The sequence below is a fragment of the Coffea arabica genome, chromosome 8c (assembly GCF_036785885.1).
Source record: "Coffea arabica cultivar ET-39 chromosome 8c, Coffea Arabica ET-39 HiFi, whole genome shotgun sequence".
NCBI lineage: Eukaryota > Viridiplantae > Streptophyta > Magnoliopsida > Gentianales > Rubiaceae > Coffea > Coffea arabica.
This window is the reverse complement of record NC_092325.1, coordinates 2,633,723-2,651,597: the sequence shown is the minus strand read 5'-3', so window position 1 is coordinate 2,651,597 and position 17,875 is coordinate 2,633,723. Positions and strand designations below refer to the sequence as shown.

The following is a 17,875-nucleotide window of genomic DNA, read 5'->3' as shown; positions in this document are numbered from 1 at the left end:
CAACTGTACGTGTAATTTGGTCAAAATCAGCAGATGTAAGACAAGGAAAATCTTGCTGAAAAGAATTTTAAAAGATTAACTACCATTGTGCGCCTCCAATAAAATGTACCGTTCACAATTTTCGTTTAAAGAGACACATAAAAAGTACTGATAAATTGGAAAGGAAAATTCCAAAAATAAAAATAAAGAACATATGGTACCTAATTATCTATTTGCAAGTACTGATCGATTTTCTTTGGATTGTCTTTTGTGTAACATGTATTGGTATATTAAATTGAAACAATTAATTAACAGCATTCTCACACGTGGCTCCCATGGTATGACTGATCCCAAGAAGAAAATTTTTAGCTGCTATTGGCTATATATGCAGCTTCTATTCTACCCGTTATACACTTGATTCTCCACTCATAATTACAATTAATACCATTATAAACAAATAAATTAGCAATTATAAATTATTCTTCTCGTGTATTAACATTGCAAAGTAATCGACCATCGTGATATTTGAAGTCACACCCCCTCAGCAACCGCAAACACACATGCACACACTATTTAAGGGGAATTCACGGTACAACTCAAAAGACATGTTGACTTTCAGGCCACACCGAGGACCTTAGGCAATCGATGTGAGATATTTGAAGTCACACGATGTCCTCAAAGATGGACAAATGGAAGCTAACTGAGGAAGTCAATTGCAGCCGCTGTACCAAATTTGACAAGGCATTTTTCAAGCTTTTGAGTTGAGACATAAATTCCAAGAAATGCTACTTTCTAAATCGTCACGCATGATCTATGAGGAGAAAATTTTTGTTCTTTTCTTAAATTGGAAGGAGAATGAAAGCAGCTAGAATAGAATTCTGGTCTAATATGGAAAACAAAGCTCTTTACATATACAAGACCGATATAACATTCTCATATTATTTGTTTTGCTAAGAAGATGTTGTAACATTTTCTTAAGCAAACGACACAACACTATTGTGAAGCTCCTTATGAGCCGTTGTTCAAGTTGTATAGCTTGTTTTGATATCAATACGATTCCAAATGTTTCCGTAAAAAAAAAAAAAGAAGAAGAAGATGCTGTAACAAGATAAAAACGAACATATTAAACAAAAACTTAGACTAATAAGAAATGGGCTTAATGCCCACTTGAATCCTTAACTTTGTGCAGCCTATATCATCACCATGTATGATTACTGCTTCCAATAATGCATAATTGTATAATCAGAGAGTTTATCTATTGGTGGATTGGGTGGCCAATCTGCTATCTTCTTATTATTGATATAAACTACTACTAATTGTTAAGATGGTTAGGTAAGTCATGGTCAAACTTCAATTTGGCTGTCCACGTAAGAAAACGCTATGCTTGATCCAAAGTCGAATTCTGAACCTCTGACTTGTCTGCTAAAGAAGACTTTCTGCGCAACACTAGCTCTGTAAAGTCCGCACTCCTTAGTTCATTGCCAAAAAATGCATTTCAAACTTCAATTTTGATCCTTCATTCTCAATTGTCTCCTGTTTGTTTTGATTAACTACGGCGTAACATTTTGTTGTTATCTCTTTTTTTTTTTTAATAGGGGAGGGCTAAAATATAAAAAGAGGAAAAGAGATTTGAACTAAAGATTTTTAAATCTCCGGGCCTCAAACTAACATTTCGTTGTATCCTAAAATTCGACGAGTTTGATTATTACAATTACATGAAAATTTTCTAACTTTTGATAATTACAACAACATGAAACAACTAGTTAGTAAATAGTATGTTCTTGGGGAATTTTTTTTTAAAAGTGGCTTAAATTTCATCATATGCACTCATTCATAGAATCAGATTTTTAACTTTTGTACTTTATGCTTTAATCTTTGCACTAATAACCAGCTTATGGGGAAGAGACACGAGACTAACCTAGTTAATAGCTGCCCTTAAATGAAAGGAATATTGACCTGGTGATTTAGATAGTTGTATCATATGCTATCAAATTTTTGTTTTGGTAAAGCACTTATTATTTAAAGTTGTAGCCTGCAAAAATTGTTCCCTTATAAAATTCTATTACAAAAAGTGGTCTTGGAAGATCATTGGGAAGAATCAAAAATTATCTTCTAGCTAAGGGAGGGGGGGGGGGGGGGGTGTGTCAATCAGTATCAAGACAATTCTCTTGGAAAGGTCCATGAATTCTTTTTGAGGGGCAATCTTTAATTGTCTACAATTATGTATGTGTGGTGGAAAGAGAAGGTTTGAGGAAAATGGGATTCACCAACAATGGAGCAAACTGCACTATAATTCATGGACAGGGTGGTCCGGATAATAAATCTCGTATATAATCCTCGATGACAGAATAGTTTTGAGAAGAATGATTTTGTTTTCGTGGTCGTCCATCAACCTGCGGAATAAGACTCCTTCAGCACCAATGATTAAAAAAAATTATATTTTTCACCAATAACCAACCATTCTTAAAGTCTCCCAGATTTGTGTTAGGCAAAAAAAAGAAAGAAAAAATCATGACTTGTACTTAATTTTTTCTTTCCAACGTATCTTCCTTAACTTTATCTTCCTTAACTTCTTTCCCTTTCTTGTGGGGGTAATATAGTGTTGTTTAATGTGGTGGCTCCAACTCGTTAATGACCTTATTAGCTTCTCATTCCAAAACCTCTAATTTAGAACAACTTGTTTGCTTAAAATTCAAAATGTTATGATTAAAACCACAATAAAAATGCCAAAAAAAAACCCACAATAAAAAGAATAGATCACGTTTATTAAAGTGCTTAATCTATGATTAATTTATTTGATAAATGCTTTTCGTAGGCATGTTATATACTTATCACTCAAATTTGTCAAAGTTTATACTTTTGAGAGCTGATCATGAAAATCAAACAAAAGACTACATCCATAAAGGTTGTGAAGATGTATATAATTAAAGCATATACCATTTTCAAATAATAGATATTGACATTTTTCAAGGAAAGATTTCTTTTCTGATTGACATTTCTATAATATTAATAGTGCCGACAAAATATATTTTATAAGTTATCATGTTAAACAAAATGCAAAATGAGTACATTTGTCTCTTTAGTTGACAATCAATCAGAGTGCTTATGCTGAATGCCAAAGTACGTATTTTGGTCAAGGCAAATAACAACGCTTAAAAGATAAACAATATGGCGCAGTAAATGGTTCATAATTTAAACATATCTTATGTTTTGTCTTGTATGGAACAAAATTTTATTGTTTATTATTGCTCTGATTCTCCTTTCCAACCTTCTTACTTCTTACATTTCCCTCCCACAAACTTTATCAAAACAAAACAAAAATGAAGAAAAAAAAGGAAAAACTCATGCAATTTTTCTTTTCTTTTCTTTCTGAGAGGAGGGGGAAGGGCTATTTGAACCAGAACCTCTAATTTCTTTTTTACCCGTGAGTCAAGAACACACGCATACAGTTAGATTAAACACTCAGCGGGAACCAAAAGAACGGTCCAAACGAACAATTTAAGGGGGACCCACAAAGCAACCAGATTCAGCCAATTGGTCAGAACCTCTAATTTCTCGACTCTCAACTTTTAGCTATTTTTAGGGATAACTTGTGTGTGCACAAACAAATTGTAAAGTCCAAACACGCCATAACCTAAAAGATGATTAATTTGCAATTAAGGTGGATGAATGAATTCAATTAAGGCGGTCAAACAGGGATGGCCCAAGGGGGGGAAGAATAGGGCCGTCCAGGGTGGGAGAGTGAGGACAAAAGTGGGATCCAGTGGCCGCAGCACCATCTCCCACTTGCCCATTCCCACCCGCTCTCAATTTACTCTATATAAAATTCGTCACACCTTCCCTCACGTTTAAGCTCAGCATAACCTGGTCAACTTAGCCCCCTTAACCCTGATTAGTCAGGTTTGACCCCACCAAGTCCAATTAATACACAGGTCTGAGCTCTGATAATAACAAAACCAGCATCTAATCATGATTGTAATCCTATTGACCCAACATAAATCCAGGTTTTATTTGCTTAAACAAAGGATCGATCTACATTGTGCCCTGGGCATGAATTAAACTCGTGCAACTTGAAATTTAAACTGCTGTTCTAATTATTCCATCAAACTCCTTTAATCCCTACTTCCAGCAAATTCCAGACCAAGTACTCGCCTCCCAAAGCTCCAAAACTATCCAATTTGCACCTAATTTCCAGGCATATGGCTATGTTTTGGAGGTTTCAAAGCATATGTAGGATCATTAGAGGAATCATGATGATGTTACAATATTCTAGGTCTTCCTCACAGTCAAAAATGAGAGGGGACCAGATTACCAAAAGCTAATGTGCTTGTAATAGAATAACTACTCTCATTTAAAGATGGAAGAGAGAATGTAAATCGCGACGGTCCGAGTTAATTTCACTTCGATATGGAGAATAAAGTTGATTCTCGGGTCGAGAAGATTTTGATCGTTAACGTTGAGATCTCAGAAATTAGAGTCACGGATTCAGATCTCTTCCCTCCTCCCACTCCGCTTCTTGATAATGAGCATCGTTATAAGCACTCCAATTAATTGTTAATGACACATCAATTGCTTTGTATATATATATATTTTAACAAAAGTTCAAGAAACAAATAGAGGGCATTAACAAAAAAAAAAAAAAAAAGGAGTGAGATCAAAATTAAGCAACAGAAATCTATGTTAATTATTTTGAGAAGATTGCGTGATCCATGTTGTTAGCTAAATTGTGTTATAGAGGAGTGCTTCCATTTGCATGCCTTCTATAGTTTTATAGAATTTTGCTTCTATGGAGAGCTAGTAGCTTGAGAATGAACGGTTAAAAGACCATTAAAAAAGTTTTTTTTTTTTTAAATCAACAAATCTAATCTTGTCCTCATGACAAGAATGATGTTCTTTCATTATTAATCACTGAAATAGCTTCGTTGACATATTAATCCAAATTTTTTATGAGTTCGGCCAAACGAAAGAGTAGAGTTTTACTTTATTGTATTTCTAAATAACCATTTCTTTTCACTGTAGCAAGTGATAAAAATTAATATATATCATGTACTTTATTGCTCCCCCCTCTCTCCCCTAATATTGAAATCTAACTAATTTATCATTACAATGCTGCTGCATCCTTGGTTTTACTTTATTAATTTTTCTCGTAAATTCATAGTTTAAAGTCGTGAATAAATTTTTCTAACAGAATCCAATAGCAAAACATTTATTTATGCCAATAAGCATTCCTTCATTTCTCAATATAAAATAGGGTTAACAAAAGCTATTATATTCTTTAAATAATTAATCCGAATCCTACCATGGCTAAGCTAGCTTTAACAAAGTCTTCTTAACAAGCTGTTACCACAAGGATCCCATTTTCTAAAACACTGCCTTTGTCTAACCCCACGCGCGCTACATGAAACTTGTCTTGGATTAACTATGGGGTTAACTACATAATTTTACCTCCAATCCTAATCTCTTGTGTAAGTCTTCTAAAACCTCCCAAAAATCTTGCGAGTTTTTCGGAATTTTTTTTTAAAAAAATCATTGTTAAATTATTTTTTTAATCTCACGTACATCACACCGCTGTCATACAAATTCTAAAAAGTTTCAATCCAATGAGGCTTAATAGCGTTAAGTTAGCTTAACCTTCTATAGAATTTACCGTTATACATAGTTTTACCTCACTTTAAAGCTTTCTTTGTCAAGACAAAATTATGGTAGCAGTGGCATTAGAGTAAAGAAATATTTTTCAACTTCGACAATATTTTAAGTCTATATTTAAGCATTTGGGGCGAGAGAAATGACTTGGTATCGAGTCCTTGTCCCCCTCCCGTCCCATCCCGTCCCTTCTCTCTCTCTCTCTCTCTTGCTCTTCCTCTCCTTCTTCCCTTCCCTTTCTCTGCAATCAAAATCTTCCGCAGTTGTTTTCTAATCTCTATTCAAATCTAGGGTTCGAGTTCCGGAGCTCTTTTTCTAATCTTTTTTTTTATTGCCTTATCTTTTCCCTCCCACTCCATAAAATATACTACCACAAAAAGAGGGAAAAAAAAAAACTGTACTCCTTTTCTTTAAAATTTCCCACTTTGATATTTTTTTACTTTTTCCCTTGTTTTCTGTTGTTCGTGCTTTGTGTTAGTATTTCTTTTTTGATGTTCTTGTAAACCATGGCCGGTTTAGATTTAAGCACGGCTTCTCGTTTCATCCACCACCAGCCGCAGCCACAGCCGCAGCTCCACCACCGCCCTTCAGACTTGCATCTCCAGCATAATACTCAAAGAACACTAGAGGATGAAGATGATTTTCCCAGTGATGATCACCAAGATGCAGATGCATCCCATCAGCTCGACCTTATAGGGGCAAATTCCGGGGGTCCCGGGGATGTCGTAGGTCGAAGGCCTCGAGGACGACCCCCGGGATCCAAGAACAAGCCCAAACCACCAGTGATTATAACCAGGGAAAGCGCCAATACTTTGAGAGCACATATTCTTGAAGTCGGCAATGGCTGTGATATTTTTGACTGTGTTTCGACTTATGCTCGTCGGAGGCAACGTGGGATCTGCATACTCAGTGGGAGTGGAACAGTCACAAATGTTAGTCTTCGACAGCCAGCTGCAGCTGGTTCTATAGTAACCCTGCATGGGAGGTTTGAGATTCTATCGCTTTCGGGATCCTTTTTGCCTCCACCTGCACCACCGGGCGCGACGAGCTTGACTATATTCTTGGCTGGTGGGCAAGGCCAGGTTGTTGGTGGGAGTGTGGTGGGAGAGTTGACGGCTGCTGGGCCGGTTATCGTTATCGCGGCGTCGTTTACTAATGTTGCTTATGAGAGGTTGCCGTTGGATGAAGATGAGCAACTGCAGATTCAACCACCAGTGTCTCAAGCTGGTTCTGTTGCTGCTGCAGGTGGTGGTGGTGGAGGTGGAGGAGGAGGGGTTAGCAGTCATGCTTTTCCGGACCCCTCTTCCGGGCTTCCATTCTTCAATTTGCCTCTCAATATGCCTAATTTGCCAGTTGATGGATGGACCGGAAACACAGCTGTTCGACCTCCATTTTAGTTAACTACTCAAGCTCAGATACGGAAGGTCGAGTGATAGAAAAGGAAATTCTGTGGTTTTGGTGGGCTGATTGGATTGGATTGGAGGAGAAACAGGATTGGTGAATGATGATGAAAAGGTCAGGAAATTAATTAAACCATTGTATTTTGATCAAATATGATCATTCTTCTTCTCCTCTTTCTTCTCTTACCTTGGGTTGTAAGGGGTTTTTCTTCTTCTTTCCTTTCTTATGCGGGGGTTTTTGTAACACTAGTTCCTGGAAATAGTCCTCTCACTGTTTTTTTTTCTTGTATCAAGCTCTTTTTATAAGAAATGGTTTGAGAATCAGATGTGGATTTTCCCCTTGTTTAACAGTTGCCTACTTAATGTTAAGTCTATCTATATGTACATGCTTTTCTTGTTATTTTTTTTCGAGCTTACCGCATTTCTTTCTTTACTCTTTTATTTTTTTTTATTTGTTTTTGGTTGATTTAATGCACGATATGCCAAAAGTATTGTAGTTTCACTTTTTTTTTTCTTCTCCTTTTCTGGTATTTAAGACTTTTAAGTTATCAATTCAAACTACGGATGGGTTTCAGGACTAAATCTAGTGGGATTGGAGAAATAAACCTGTCTTGGACTGCATTGCTTTCAAGGGATGATAAGTATACTAAGAAATGATTAAGGTGTTGTCTGAAGGATTCCTTTTGTTGGATGAGTTGTACTACATATGGTTTTTCTAAGACGAGCAACACTAATGTTTTTGCTGAATTTCTTGATTTACTTCTTCTGGGAAATTGATCCAACCGTCCTTTTACTGAAAAAACATATAATTTTCTCCCTCTCTCTCCCCTTTTCTCAGCTAAATGTTCTGGAAAATGTAAATCTGAACTGAAACCATGGGAAGTTGTCCATCACAATGTTTGAGAGACATTTCAAGAAATTAGTCATCTTCCCTTCCATCAATACAGGATGTAAAAATATTCAATTAATAGTAGTCCATTTTCATTTGGCTTCTTTCTGATAAGGGGTAACACCCATATATCTCAAGAGATTTGTATTGAGTTTTCTATTGCTGGTCAATATTAGAGACTTGAAACATACAATAGAACGTAGACATTTTCAGCAAGGCCTAATTGGCCACCAAAAACTCTACCCTCGGCATCCTTGGTCAATGTCCACCTGGTTCCACACTAAAAGCAAAGATATACATAGGGAAATTGCTCCATCTCAACAACTTTCCTGCCACAAAGATCGCAATTCTTCATTTAGTTGGGGAAGCAGACTACTGTGCCAGTACTCTTGTTCTGAGTCCACCATGCATGCAACCTTGCCACACTTGAAAGAATCAAAGTTGCAGAAGCTCGCAAGTTTTTTTAGTGTTAAATTGTGATTATGATCATGAGAACATGATGCTTTCTATCCAACTTTTCAATAAATGTTATTTGGGTTTTGAACAGTTAGTTGATACTTGATAGGACAAAAGAAAATATAATATAGCATCCACTCCTATAGCTATCGTTCTCCTTTTTGATTTTGTCCATGATTTAGATAGTTTTCTGATCAGTGTACAGTTTATCACAGTTTCATACCGTTTTGCATATTAGTATCCAATACCATGTTCTTCTATAGGTTGTATCGGTATGCAAGTCCCTATACACCCCTAACTCTAACAAAGTAGCAATAATCCTTGTATTAACATATGCAAGGGTTTTCTTTAGATATTGAAGTTTCTTCATCAGTTTGAAAGGCAGTATGAATTTGTTTTGAGTTTGTATAATTAGTCTACTGCGACAGATTACATCCCATTAGCTCAAAGGATGAGCAGTTTAATTTGCAGGTTCATTTTGTCGTTTGGTTTCATTGGGAAATGTTCAATTAATTTAGGAACTATTGGTTTCTCAGGACTGTTGATGCATCCACCCAATGCATTTGGTTTTCTAGTAGCTTGAATTTCTTCTCAAACAAGACTCAATTAGCTTTAGTTAAGGGGCTACATTTATCTGATATCGGCGGAACTGCAATACTGCAGATTCATATTAGAGATGTCTGATCTACTGATTGGCATGAACCAATACCCTATATGTCATTAATACTTCATAAACTCTTGAAATTCTCCAGCCTAATACCTTCAATACTGCAGATTCATATTAGACATGTCTGATCTACTGATTGGCATGAACCAATACCCTATATGTCATTAATTCTTCATAAACTCTTGAAATTCTCCAGCCTAATACCTTCAATACTGCAGATTCATATTAGACATGTCTGATCTACTGAATGGCATGAACCAATACCCTATATGTCATTAATTCTTCATAAACTCTTGAAATTCTCCGGCCTAATACCGCCTTTTTCAATAGAAGTATTTTATATTCCAGCATTCTTCTTCATCAAGAAGATTTTGAATAAACAACGGACCTATGCTACATAGATGCAATATCAACTCCCTTTATTCCCCACTTGAGATGCAATGCCAAGGTGCTACTGATTTGAAAGAAAATGGCCATTTTGTTTTGCAATTGGTGAGATCCTTACTGCACTTTCATCAAACACATTTTCTTCTGGAATCAATTTAGATTCATTAACTAAAAGCATATCCCTGGACAAATATGCTTGATTATGGACGTTCATACTAATGTTCTGGTGAGATCATCCTTAGGTCAGTTTGTAGACTAATTAACAAACTTATCTTATGTGACATAGAAAGATGATAGAGACATGGTTGCTTTGGATATTTTATATTCGAATGTTGCTTTATTTTCTTTTCACCAACTATATAAATCACTGTAAAGTACGATTTTATGGACTTAATTACTGTACATTTTTGCTCATTACACCATAAAACAACCTAATCTGAGTTACAGACATGTTAACATGCCTTATTTTTTGTCTGAGATTGAAAGAATGAAGCGCGAAAAATGATAAAACCAACCTGCAAAATGTAAAGTATTTTATTTGGCAACTTCAACGGTTGAGGCCGGAACCCTTAGACGTGCATGGACAAGGGTAAAATAGCTGAAACAACCATACCAGACTTCCAGCTATTGCCTGCAAGAACAAGTATACTGAATCCGTTTGAAGCACACAAGTAACTTGATGTCAGAGCACCTATATGTATGCCTTTGTGGGGTGGTGTTGAAATAGGTATAGATCGCTAAAAATGACCAGAGCAGAATCTATATGTATGCCCTCTTCTTTTGCCAGACCCCTCGATCGACACCTATGGGCTACATAAAATAACTTGATTTGAGACTTTTGCAGCTATACCGTGATTTTAGCTGCCAACCTGGTTTTACAAGATTTAAGGGAGAAACTGGATCTTGTTTAGTACAACAAATATATTAACCAACAGTCTAGCATCCATACAAGCTTAACTAGCTAGGCAAGAAATTATTGCACGTATAACACCAGCATACCGCCCCCTACCGTACTAATGAGCTCCCATTATATTTCTTCTACTTTTTCTAGCTATTTTCTATTAGCAAAGCTCAAAGCTTAATTATTTCAACATCTTGCACAAAGCATATTTTGTCGAGAAACACGGTTTGCATAATTAACCCGCGAGCAGGGCTAAGTCGCAACTAATTATTGTCTGCTTGTATTACAAACATATTTTAAGAACAAATCGCAAGAATCTTTGAATTTCTTGTTATTTGTCCTTGATAACTGATGATAGATGAATTATTGTTGGAAGACTTTGATTTTAAAATTCCCAATTGACTTTGTTTTAGGCATATTTACGTACATGTACAGTACGTGGAAGAATTTGGCCACATCTAATCCCCATGGGACTGCTAATTGGGGCATTTCATAGTGATATTTGAATAATTAAAACCTACAATTAGCGTGTCACTTTCACCCTCACGGTTGGAAATAGAGATGTGGACCAATATACACTTGATTTATATGTAGGAATTAATATACGTACAAACTTTTGTTCTTTATCATTTGTAAATCGAAAGGGAAGTGCAATTCAATCTCGACCACAATCTTGCACACTTGTTACAAACTGATAGCTGTGGAAATAGTATAGCAGTTGATGGAATCATATACTAGTCGTTTTGCTATAGATTTTCTATTGGCTTGAGAAGTCAAAGAGTTGACCACAAGTTTCTCAGGTGATGCTACAATTTTGTCTGTTCAGGTTAACAAAATAAAGGTGGTCCTAACATTTATGTAGTAGTAGTTTTGAAAGAGGCAAATTACATCAACTTTGCATTAATTAAACATATCAGGTACAGCTTAGGCAGACAAAGAAAGAGATTGGCTTAACTCATATTCCTGCCAGCAATGTGTGTGTGAGATGTCATGAAAAGCACATAGTATTATTGAATTAGAAGAACCCCATTACTGCAAAGTGAAAGGTTCATGAGATGATAAGATTATGCAACATGAACGATTTTGATTTTATTTGGACAAAGATTTGATGGTTTTGATCGAACTAGATTTGAAGAAGAAAACCTCTGGTTAGGACACCAAACAGATAGATAGTTCAAGAAACTCCTAGGTGATATCCTTTTATACCATACATTGAAGATTGAAGATTCTATAGCCCCTTGTAATTTGGATTCGATGTGCTATGTAGATTCTTGCTCACCCAAATATGCAAAACCAAAGGCCTTAAACTCTGTGGATTTTTCGTCATCCCTGAGATCATCTTTCTATTGGCGAAATCTGCCAAAGTTTGAGATAAGATAAGGAGAAGAGGGTAATCAACCATGACAGTATCCAACGCATATATGACCTCCAAAGAGGGACGAAAGGAAAAGAAACGTTCAGCATTGTCCAAATCAACGTTATGCATAAACAAAACTGATTTAACATTCTTCAACATTGCCAAAATCTGTATCATGCGTTGTTACACCATACCACTCTTAAACACTGAAATGTTTATTAGCTCTAGCGATTGCACCAAGAACTGGCTTTTTCTCCCACCTTTCTTACCTCAACTTGTAGAAGAACATCCAGAAATTTACGACCTCAACCCCAAATCATATGACCAACAAAACCGTGCACCATGGGAAGGCCAAAAGCATAATCTCCTTCTCCATTCAAGAAATAGTCTCTAATTATATCTACTACTACTACTAATCCCGGTTTGGCAAAGTGGTATGCATGACAAAATGCGATTCCTTCAAACTTTATATTGAGTTTGCATTTGGTTATCCTAGATAAGATCAATTCTATGTGGGAAAAAAATATCATACCATGGTTTTGTTGATGTAATTCCCATTTTCCTGTATATTATGTGAAGATTTTTGACTTTTTTTTGTCGATACGATAGATTTTATTCTACACCTATTCCTACTCTGTATTAGGAGGAGAGGGGATCTAAAGAGACGAAGGAAAACTCGATGAATCACACCAATCCAAACAGATGCCTATGCATCGTTAGCCAAATTTCTAAAAAAATCAGATATTAGAATGCAGTCATGTCTGCTCCGACCATGTATTATCCACTGGTTCAAGTCGAGTCCATTTAAGGTAGACAAGACAATATTTGGATGTTGGATATAAGCACAGAACAAGACCAAAATCTAAAAATTGGTCAACCCAAAATATACAAATCCAAAGTTGTAAAATTGTCTTCTGGGCCTTGGCAACTTTAGCAGCGCTTAAACATTTGTTGTTGTAGCTGGGCTTTGCTCATGTCGAAGTTGTTAAACAAAAATGTTGTGTTACAATTATGAAGCTCATCATCGGAATCGCAAGGTATTGAGGCCCTATAGATGTTGTCAATTTAACCCACAAACTGTGCCATTCTGGTCAGCATATGATGACCTTAAGCAGCCATATATCTGTTCTATTTTGCTGTCCCATTTTGATTGTTAGGTTTCTTTGCTTGAAACAAAGAGTTAAATACGCTAAGTCTCCATAACGTTTGGTGTGTCTGCACTTTCTCTACTCATTATTTTTTCTGCATTTTGTCCTTTCTATTAAGTCCCATCAGTTTTGTATGTTGAAAGATGTTGAAAGTTTCAATTTTGTCCTTATTTCTTCTTTTTTTTTTTTTTCCATTCTTCTCTTTGTTGCCTGAATTTGTCGTATCACTTATTTTCGTCGGCAAATCTTTTCTTTTTCTTTCTGAAAAATAAAGAACTAAATTCGGAAAATATTGCACTTGCATTTTTAAATAAAAAAGGAACATATCACAAACTTCAGTAAATTCGAGATCTTGCTATAGTTCAAATATTCATCCTCAAATTTTGAACAAAATAAGCGGATGTGATATGCAAATATGGTAAAATATCTCGTATACATGTTGTTGACATTTGAAAATTGTGAAATAATATGTTTTGTTGTTAAAATTACATAATATTCTTTTACAATAGTTATTAAATTAAAATTTTTTCCTACATGAAATGACTTTATTCTTACACAGTTCGCACGCAAAATTATTTTGTTCTTACATTTACCTTAAATTCCAAAGGTATGTGACTTTTTTTAAAGTGGTTGGATCCAACTTTTAGGTAAATTTTCTCAAAAAAAAAAAATTGTATCTTCTTTTTTGGTATTGTTTCAACTAGTTGTCAATTTGTGGGCATTTACGCATTTTCACAAAATTGTTAGTGCTAGCCATTAGTAAAGTAGGGAAAATACAACAAAAGGAACATTACATTAGGCCGGAAACCCCAAACCCTGCCTAACTTTAGTGGGCCTTAATGCATTTAAACAAACAAAAAAGCCAGCGAGATGAAAAAGTTAGGAGAGACCTAGTCAGTTGTTTTGGTCACTAACATTATCAGATTTTCATTTCATATATAGTCAATTGAAATTGCCGTGAATAAAATAGTAGCCCGTGGAAATGCGGCTTGATATAAAATGTTCCAGTTCTAAAATTCTAATTTTTAAAGGGAACCAAAACATTTAAAATAAAAATTATGTAGAATAAGCAACAAGCCAGTGCAAAAGTGCTCAATTCTTTCTTTTTACTTTTTTTTTAATCAATACTCGAGCATAAAGATTAAATTAAAAAAAAAAGGGAAACAAAACTTATTACTACAAGTATGAGTTGCGTAGTTCAGACAAAAGACTTCTTTCAAAAAAATGATTCTACAATAAAGTATTTGTCTCTTAAATTGAAGCATAAATTTTACTACATCTATTTAGCATAAGTTACGTCATTTGACCTTTGAAATACTTTTTTTTTTCGACACTCGGTAATAGTCTATTCAACATCTACTCCTACTTCTACTTTTACTCTATCCTATTTTAGGGGGAGACCCAACTCAATCTATGGAAGGGCCGATGGGGACTGAATCACCATTGGACCAGAAGGATTAACTACACACTCGTCTGGATTTGAAGAACCACATTTATGGCAATTAGTGGGAGGCAATCCTATCAAATTTTAAAGCCTTGATGGTGGCCAACTCCTCTATTGGGAGTTCATTTGACCTTTGCAATACCAAAGACAAAGTTATGAACTAATTTCAATTTCATGACAAACTGATGTACGAAACTGAACTCCAAAGCAAACTCTTTTTATAGGGAAATACAGGATGATATGCCCACGTTTGATTCAGGGGAATGCCACCCTCTTTGTCATAATCATAAACCTAGTATGCATTTTGACCATTCACCATTTTCTTCCGAGTCCTCCCATCTCTCTTCGCACTCTTCCACTCCAATTGTGAAATACAATATTCGAATTCTAAACTAAAAAGTGAAAAAAAAAATTCAAGAATTCTCTCTTAACCATTGAACCGACTATAGTGATTGATCATTCACACTTGCATGCTTGGTTTAGGGGCGGAATGGATTTTATTCTATTAAAAGTTAATGAATTTGAAATTCAAAGTATAACTGGAGAATACCATGAGGTTAGATCTAATACTTTCAATCCTATTAAATGTTTCCCATAATGATCACCAAACAATAGGTTACAAGTATTGTTAACTTTGATATCATTTTCTGCCCCTCATTTCCATTTACCAAACACCCCACACCCCTTAATTCTTTCTGATTTTTTTTCCCCTTCTTTCTGATTTCTTAACTCGTAATTTAAATCAAAGGCGGTCTCCAATTGCTATCTTATAAAAATGGGACTCAACCTATTGTTTCTGTACACTTATGTTCATCAAGAAATTCATCCATTTTTATGAATAGCTAAGTTTAATACCCATACGGAACAGGCATGGACTGAAATTAAGTATGACTGAGTGCTAGATGCATCCGTATGATTATATCTGCAGAAACTCCAGATGCAAGATCTTTGTCTGGTCGAATAAGTGGTCTAACGTTTGCTATGATCAAAATTGTAGTCAACATCGGAGGAAATGGAAGAATGGAACTTTTTTTTTTTTTTTAACTTTCATACCGTGGGGATAATTTTAGATGCTCTTAAATTACTCATGAAAATAAACCAAATTTCCTAATAGCATTTGTCCTTGACCCACAAGAATGAAAAGTTTTCATTTGTGGTATTATGTTGCAGAAAATGTCAATCTGCTACATGAATTTGCATGACCACTCGATGTTAAATCACGTGAACAGCATTAAGAAATCAAGAGGAAACTTCAATTGTAATAAATATCAATATTCAAGTATACATCATGTTATCTAGACCCTCTGTGTCTTAGTACACTTTTATAAAGTCCAAATTGAGTCCTTGCTCATATATTGTACTATCCTTTTATTCCGGAAAAAAAAAAAGTATACATCATGTTACCTTCCCTCAAACAGCAAGAGCAACAATTAATTATCCACCACCAACATCAAGTACATATATGAGAACTTTCACTTTTCTTCTTTACTTTTGGTTGAAGCCCATGTGTGAGACTGAAATTATATACACACACTAATGGTTAAAGAAAGTTGCCGGATGGAAAAATAAAATTTCAGAATTAGACAGCTTTCTCTTGCTCCTTTGCAGGTCCCCCTGTGGTCAAGCCAATGCCATGGACATCACATCTAAAACATCAGCCTTAATATATAGGCCAATCTTCCCCCTGTGAAAATAACACAAAATCAAGATTAGAAGAATATTCAACAATTGGGAAGGCCAAAAGGTGAAGGACTAGCTAAGAAGCATATTCTTTAGATTCATAATCAACATATACATACAATGAAAAAAATTTCTTATTATTCACAAAACACATTTGTAAGGTACTTTTTTATCTCACATATATTACATTAGATGAGTGTTACAATAAATAATACGAAAAAAAATTCAAATGATCTTTAATCCAAATGGACTCCTTATCTATTGCGTACCTTCATGACTAGCTTGTATAGCGAACCCCTGATTAATTCTCTTGTGCATAGAAGTCAATAATCTCTTTGAGGTTAAGTTGAAAGAAGGAAGAACAATCATTTTGCATCAGCCACAACATATGCTCAAACAAAATTGCATCAACATCCACAAATATCACTCTTTTAGCTCCCTTCATGTACACCACTCCTCCCATATTTTCCTTCTTCACCATATCAATCAGAACCCTGAAAGGGCTTTCTTCTAATACAAAAGGCTCAACCAAAAATTCCCTCTTCTCCTTCCCAACCACGACGGTCACCGGATCATCAGACTTGCCAAAGACATCATCCGTCAGCTGCCGGTAGCCAAGTCGTGAGCCCGAATAACACTTTCTCAATATTGCAACTGGCAAAATTATGCAGTCCATAACGAGCTTTCTTCTAAGAATATGTGTGTGAAAGCTTCTAGCGAGCCTATAGGAAACTCTTGGGGCTATATAGAGGAGAATCTATATGGGAGTTTGGCTATCTACGGTCTTTGACTTTAAGTATGTTGGCTATGGCTTGCTTGTTTTGGAGCGTTGTGGAAGGTTCTTAGATGCTATAGGAGATTTAAGGAGAAAGGGTCATTTGGATTGATGTAGTTGAAGTGGCCAGCCAACGGCTAATGAAGCTGTACATATACAACAAGCAAGAAGCATAAATTCCATGTTTCCCTATTTATAGTCCAGCAGGCATAAAGGAGCCGTTGGGATAAATAAAAAGTTGAAAATCAATTCTTGTATAGCCTCCTATCTTAAAGTATGTACAGCTACATGTATTTTTCCCACATATATGATGTTTATAGTCACTTTTTTCACATAAACTGTAAGTAATTAAGTGGTATGGAGTTTGGTAAACAAGAATCTAATGCATGATGGTGCAAGTTTAATTATTAGTGCAAAAGAATTTGGACAGAAAACTGTTTTTTTTTTTTCTAATACGGGAAGGATAGAATTTAAGAAGTAAGAAGGCAATAGGGGATTAATTTAACCGGCAGGAAACTGTTGCTAGTTCAATGTATCCACAATTTTGGGACCCAAAAAAATAAAATCAGATGTGGGATCTTTCTATCAAATTTATTTTCGTGACAAGGGAAAAAAAATAAAAGGGCAAACTCCACTTTACCCCCTTGTGATTTAGCGTTTTTTCACATAACCCCCCTGTGGTTTCAAAAGCTATACATAACCCCCTCATGGTTTGGATTAAAGTGTCAAAGTAACGGAAATGATCACTCGTAACGGCGTCACCTAAAATGTCAAAAATACCCTTATGTAAGGTTGAAATTTATGTATTAACCAAGGGGGGTTATGTGTATATTTTGAAAATCATAAGGGGGTTATATGGTAAAGTATTAAACCATAAGGGGGTTATATGGTAAAATATAAAAATCATAGGGGGTTAATGTGTCATGTATTTATAAGGGTAATTTCGACATTTTTAGAAGTTCCGTTACGAGTGACTATTTCTGTTACTTTGACACTTTAATCCAAACCATGAGGGGGTTATGTATAGCTTTTGAAACTATAGGGGGGTTATGTGAAAAAATGCTAAACCACAGGGGGGTAAAGTGGAATTTACCCAAAATAAAATTTGGAATGTGGCAGAAGAGGTCAAATTGGCGGATAGATCTGGAC

General features: G+C 35.5%; 2 protein-coding genes and 1 long non-coding RNA gene across 3 annotated transcripts; 1 reads left to right on the top strand and 2 right to left on the bottom strand.

Moving 5' to 3' along the window:
* Positions 1–5,779: 5,779 nt before the first annotated feature.
* LOC113706309 (AT-hook motif nuclear-localized protein 23-like) lies at positions 5,780–7,370 on the top strand. The gene has a single exon (XM_027228182.2). The coding sequence runs from the start codon at positions 6,129–6,131 to the stop codon at positions 7,017–7,019; it is 891 nt and encodes a 296-aa protein (XP_027083983.2). The 5' UTR covers positions 5,780–6,128; the 3' UTR covers positions 7,020–7,370.
* Positions 7,371–8,040: 670 nt separating this feature from the next.
* Positions 8,041–10,589, bottom strand: LOC140013903 (uncharacterized). The gene is made up of 2 exons (XR_011820749.1): positions 9,937–10,589; positions 8,041–8,327 (listed from the first exon to the last, which is right to left on the bottom strand). It is a non-coding gene; the product is annotated as an uncharacterized lncRNA (long non-coding RNA).
* A 5,143-nt stretch (positions 10,590–15,732) lies between these two features.
* On the bottom strand, positions 15,733–16,777 carry LOC140003668 (uncharacterized). Its single transcript, XM_072062499.1, has 2 exons — positions 16,221–16,777; positions 15,733–15,955 (listed from the first exon to the last, which is right to left on the bottom strand). The coding sequence occupies exon 1, from the start codon at positions 16,625–16,627 to the stop codon at positions 16,253–16,255; it is 375 nt and encodes a 124-aa protein (XP_071918600.1). The 5' UTR covers positions 16,628–16,777; the 3' UTR covers positions 15,733–15,955; positions 16,221–16,252.
* Positions 16,778–17,875: the final 1,098 nt, after the last annotated feature.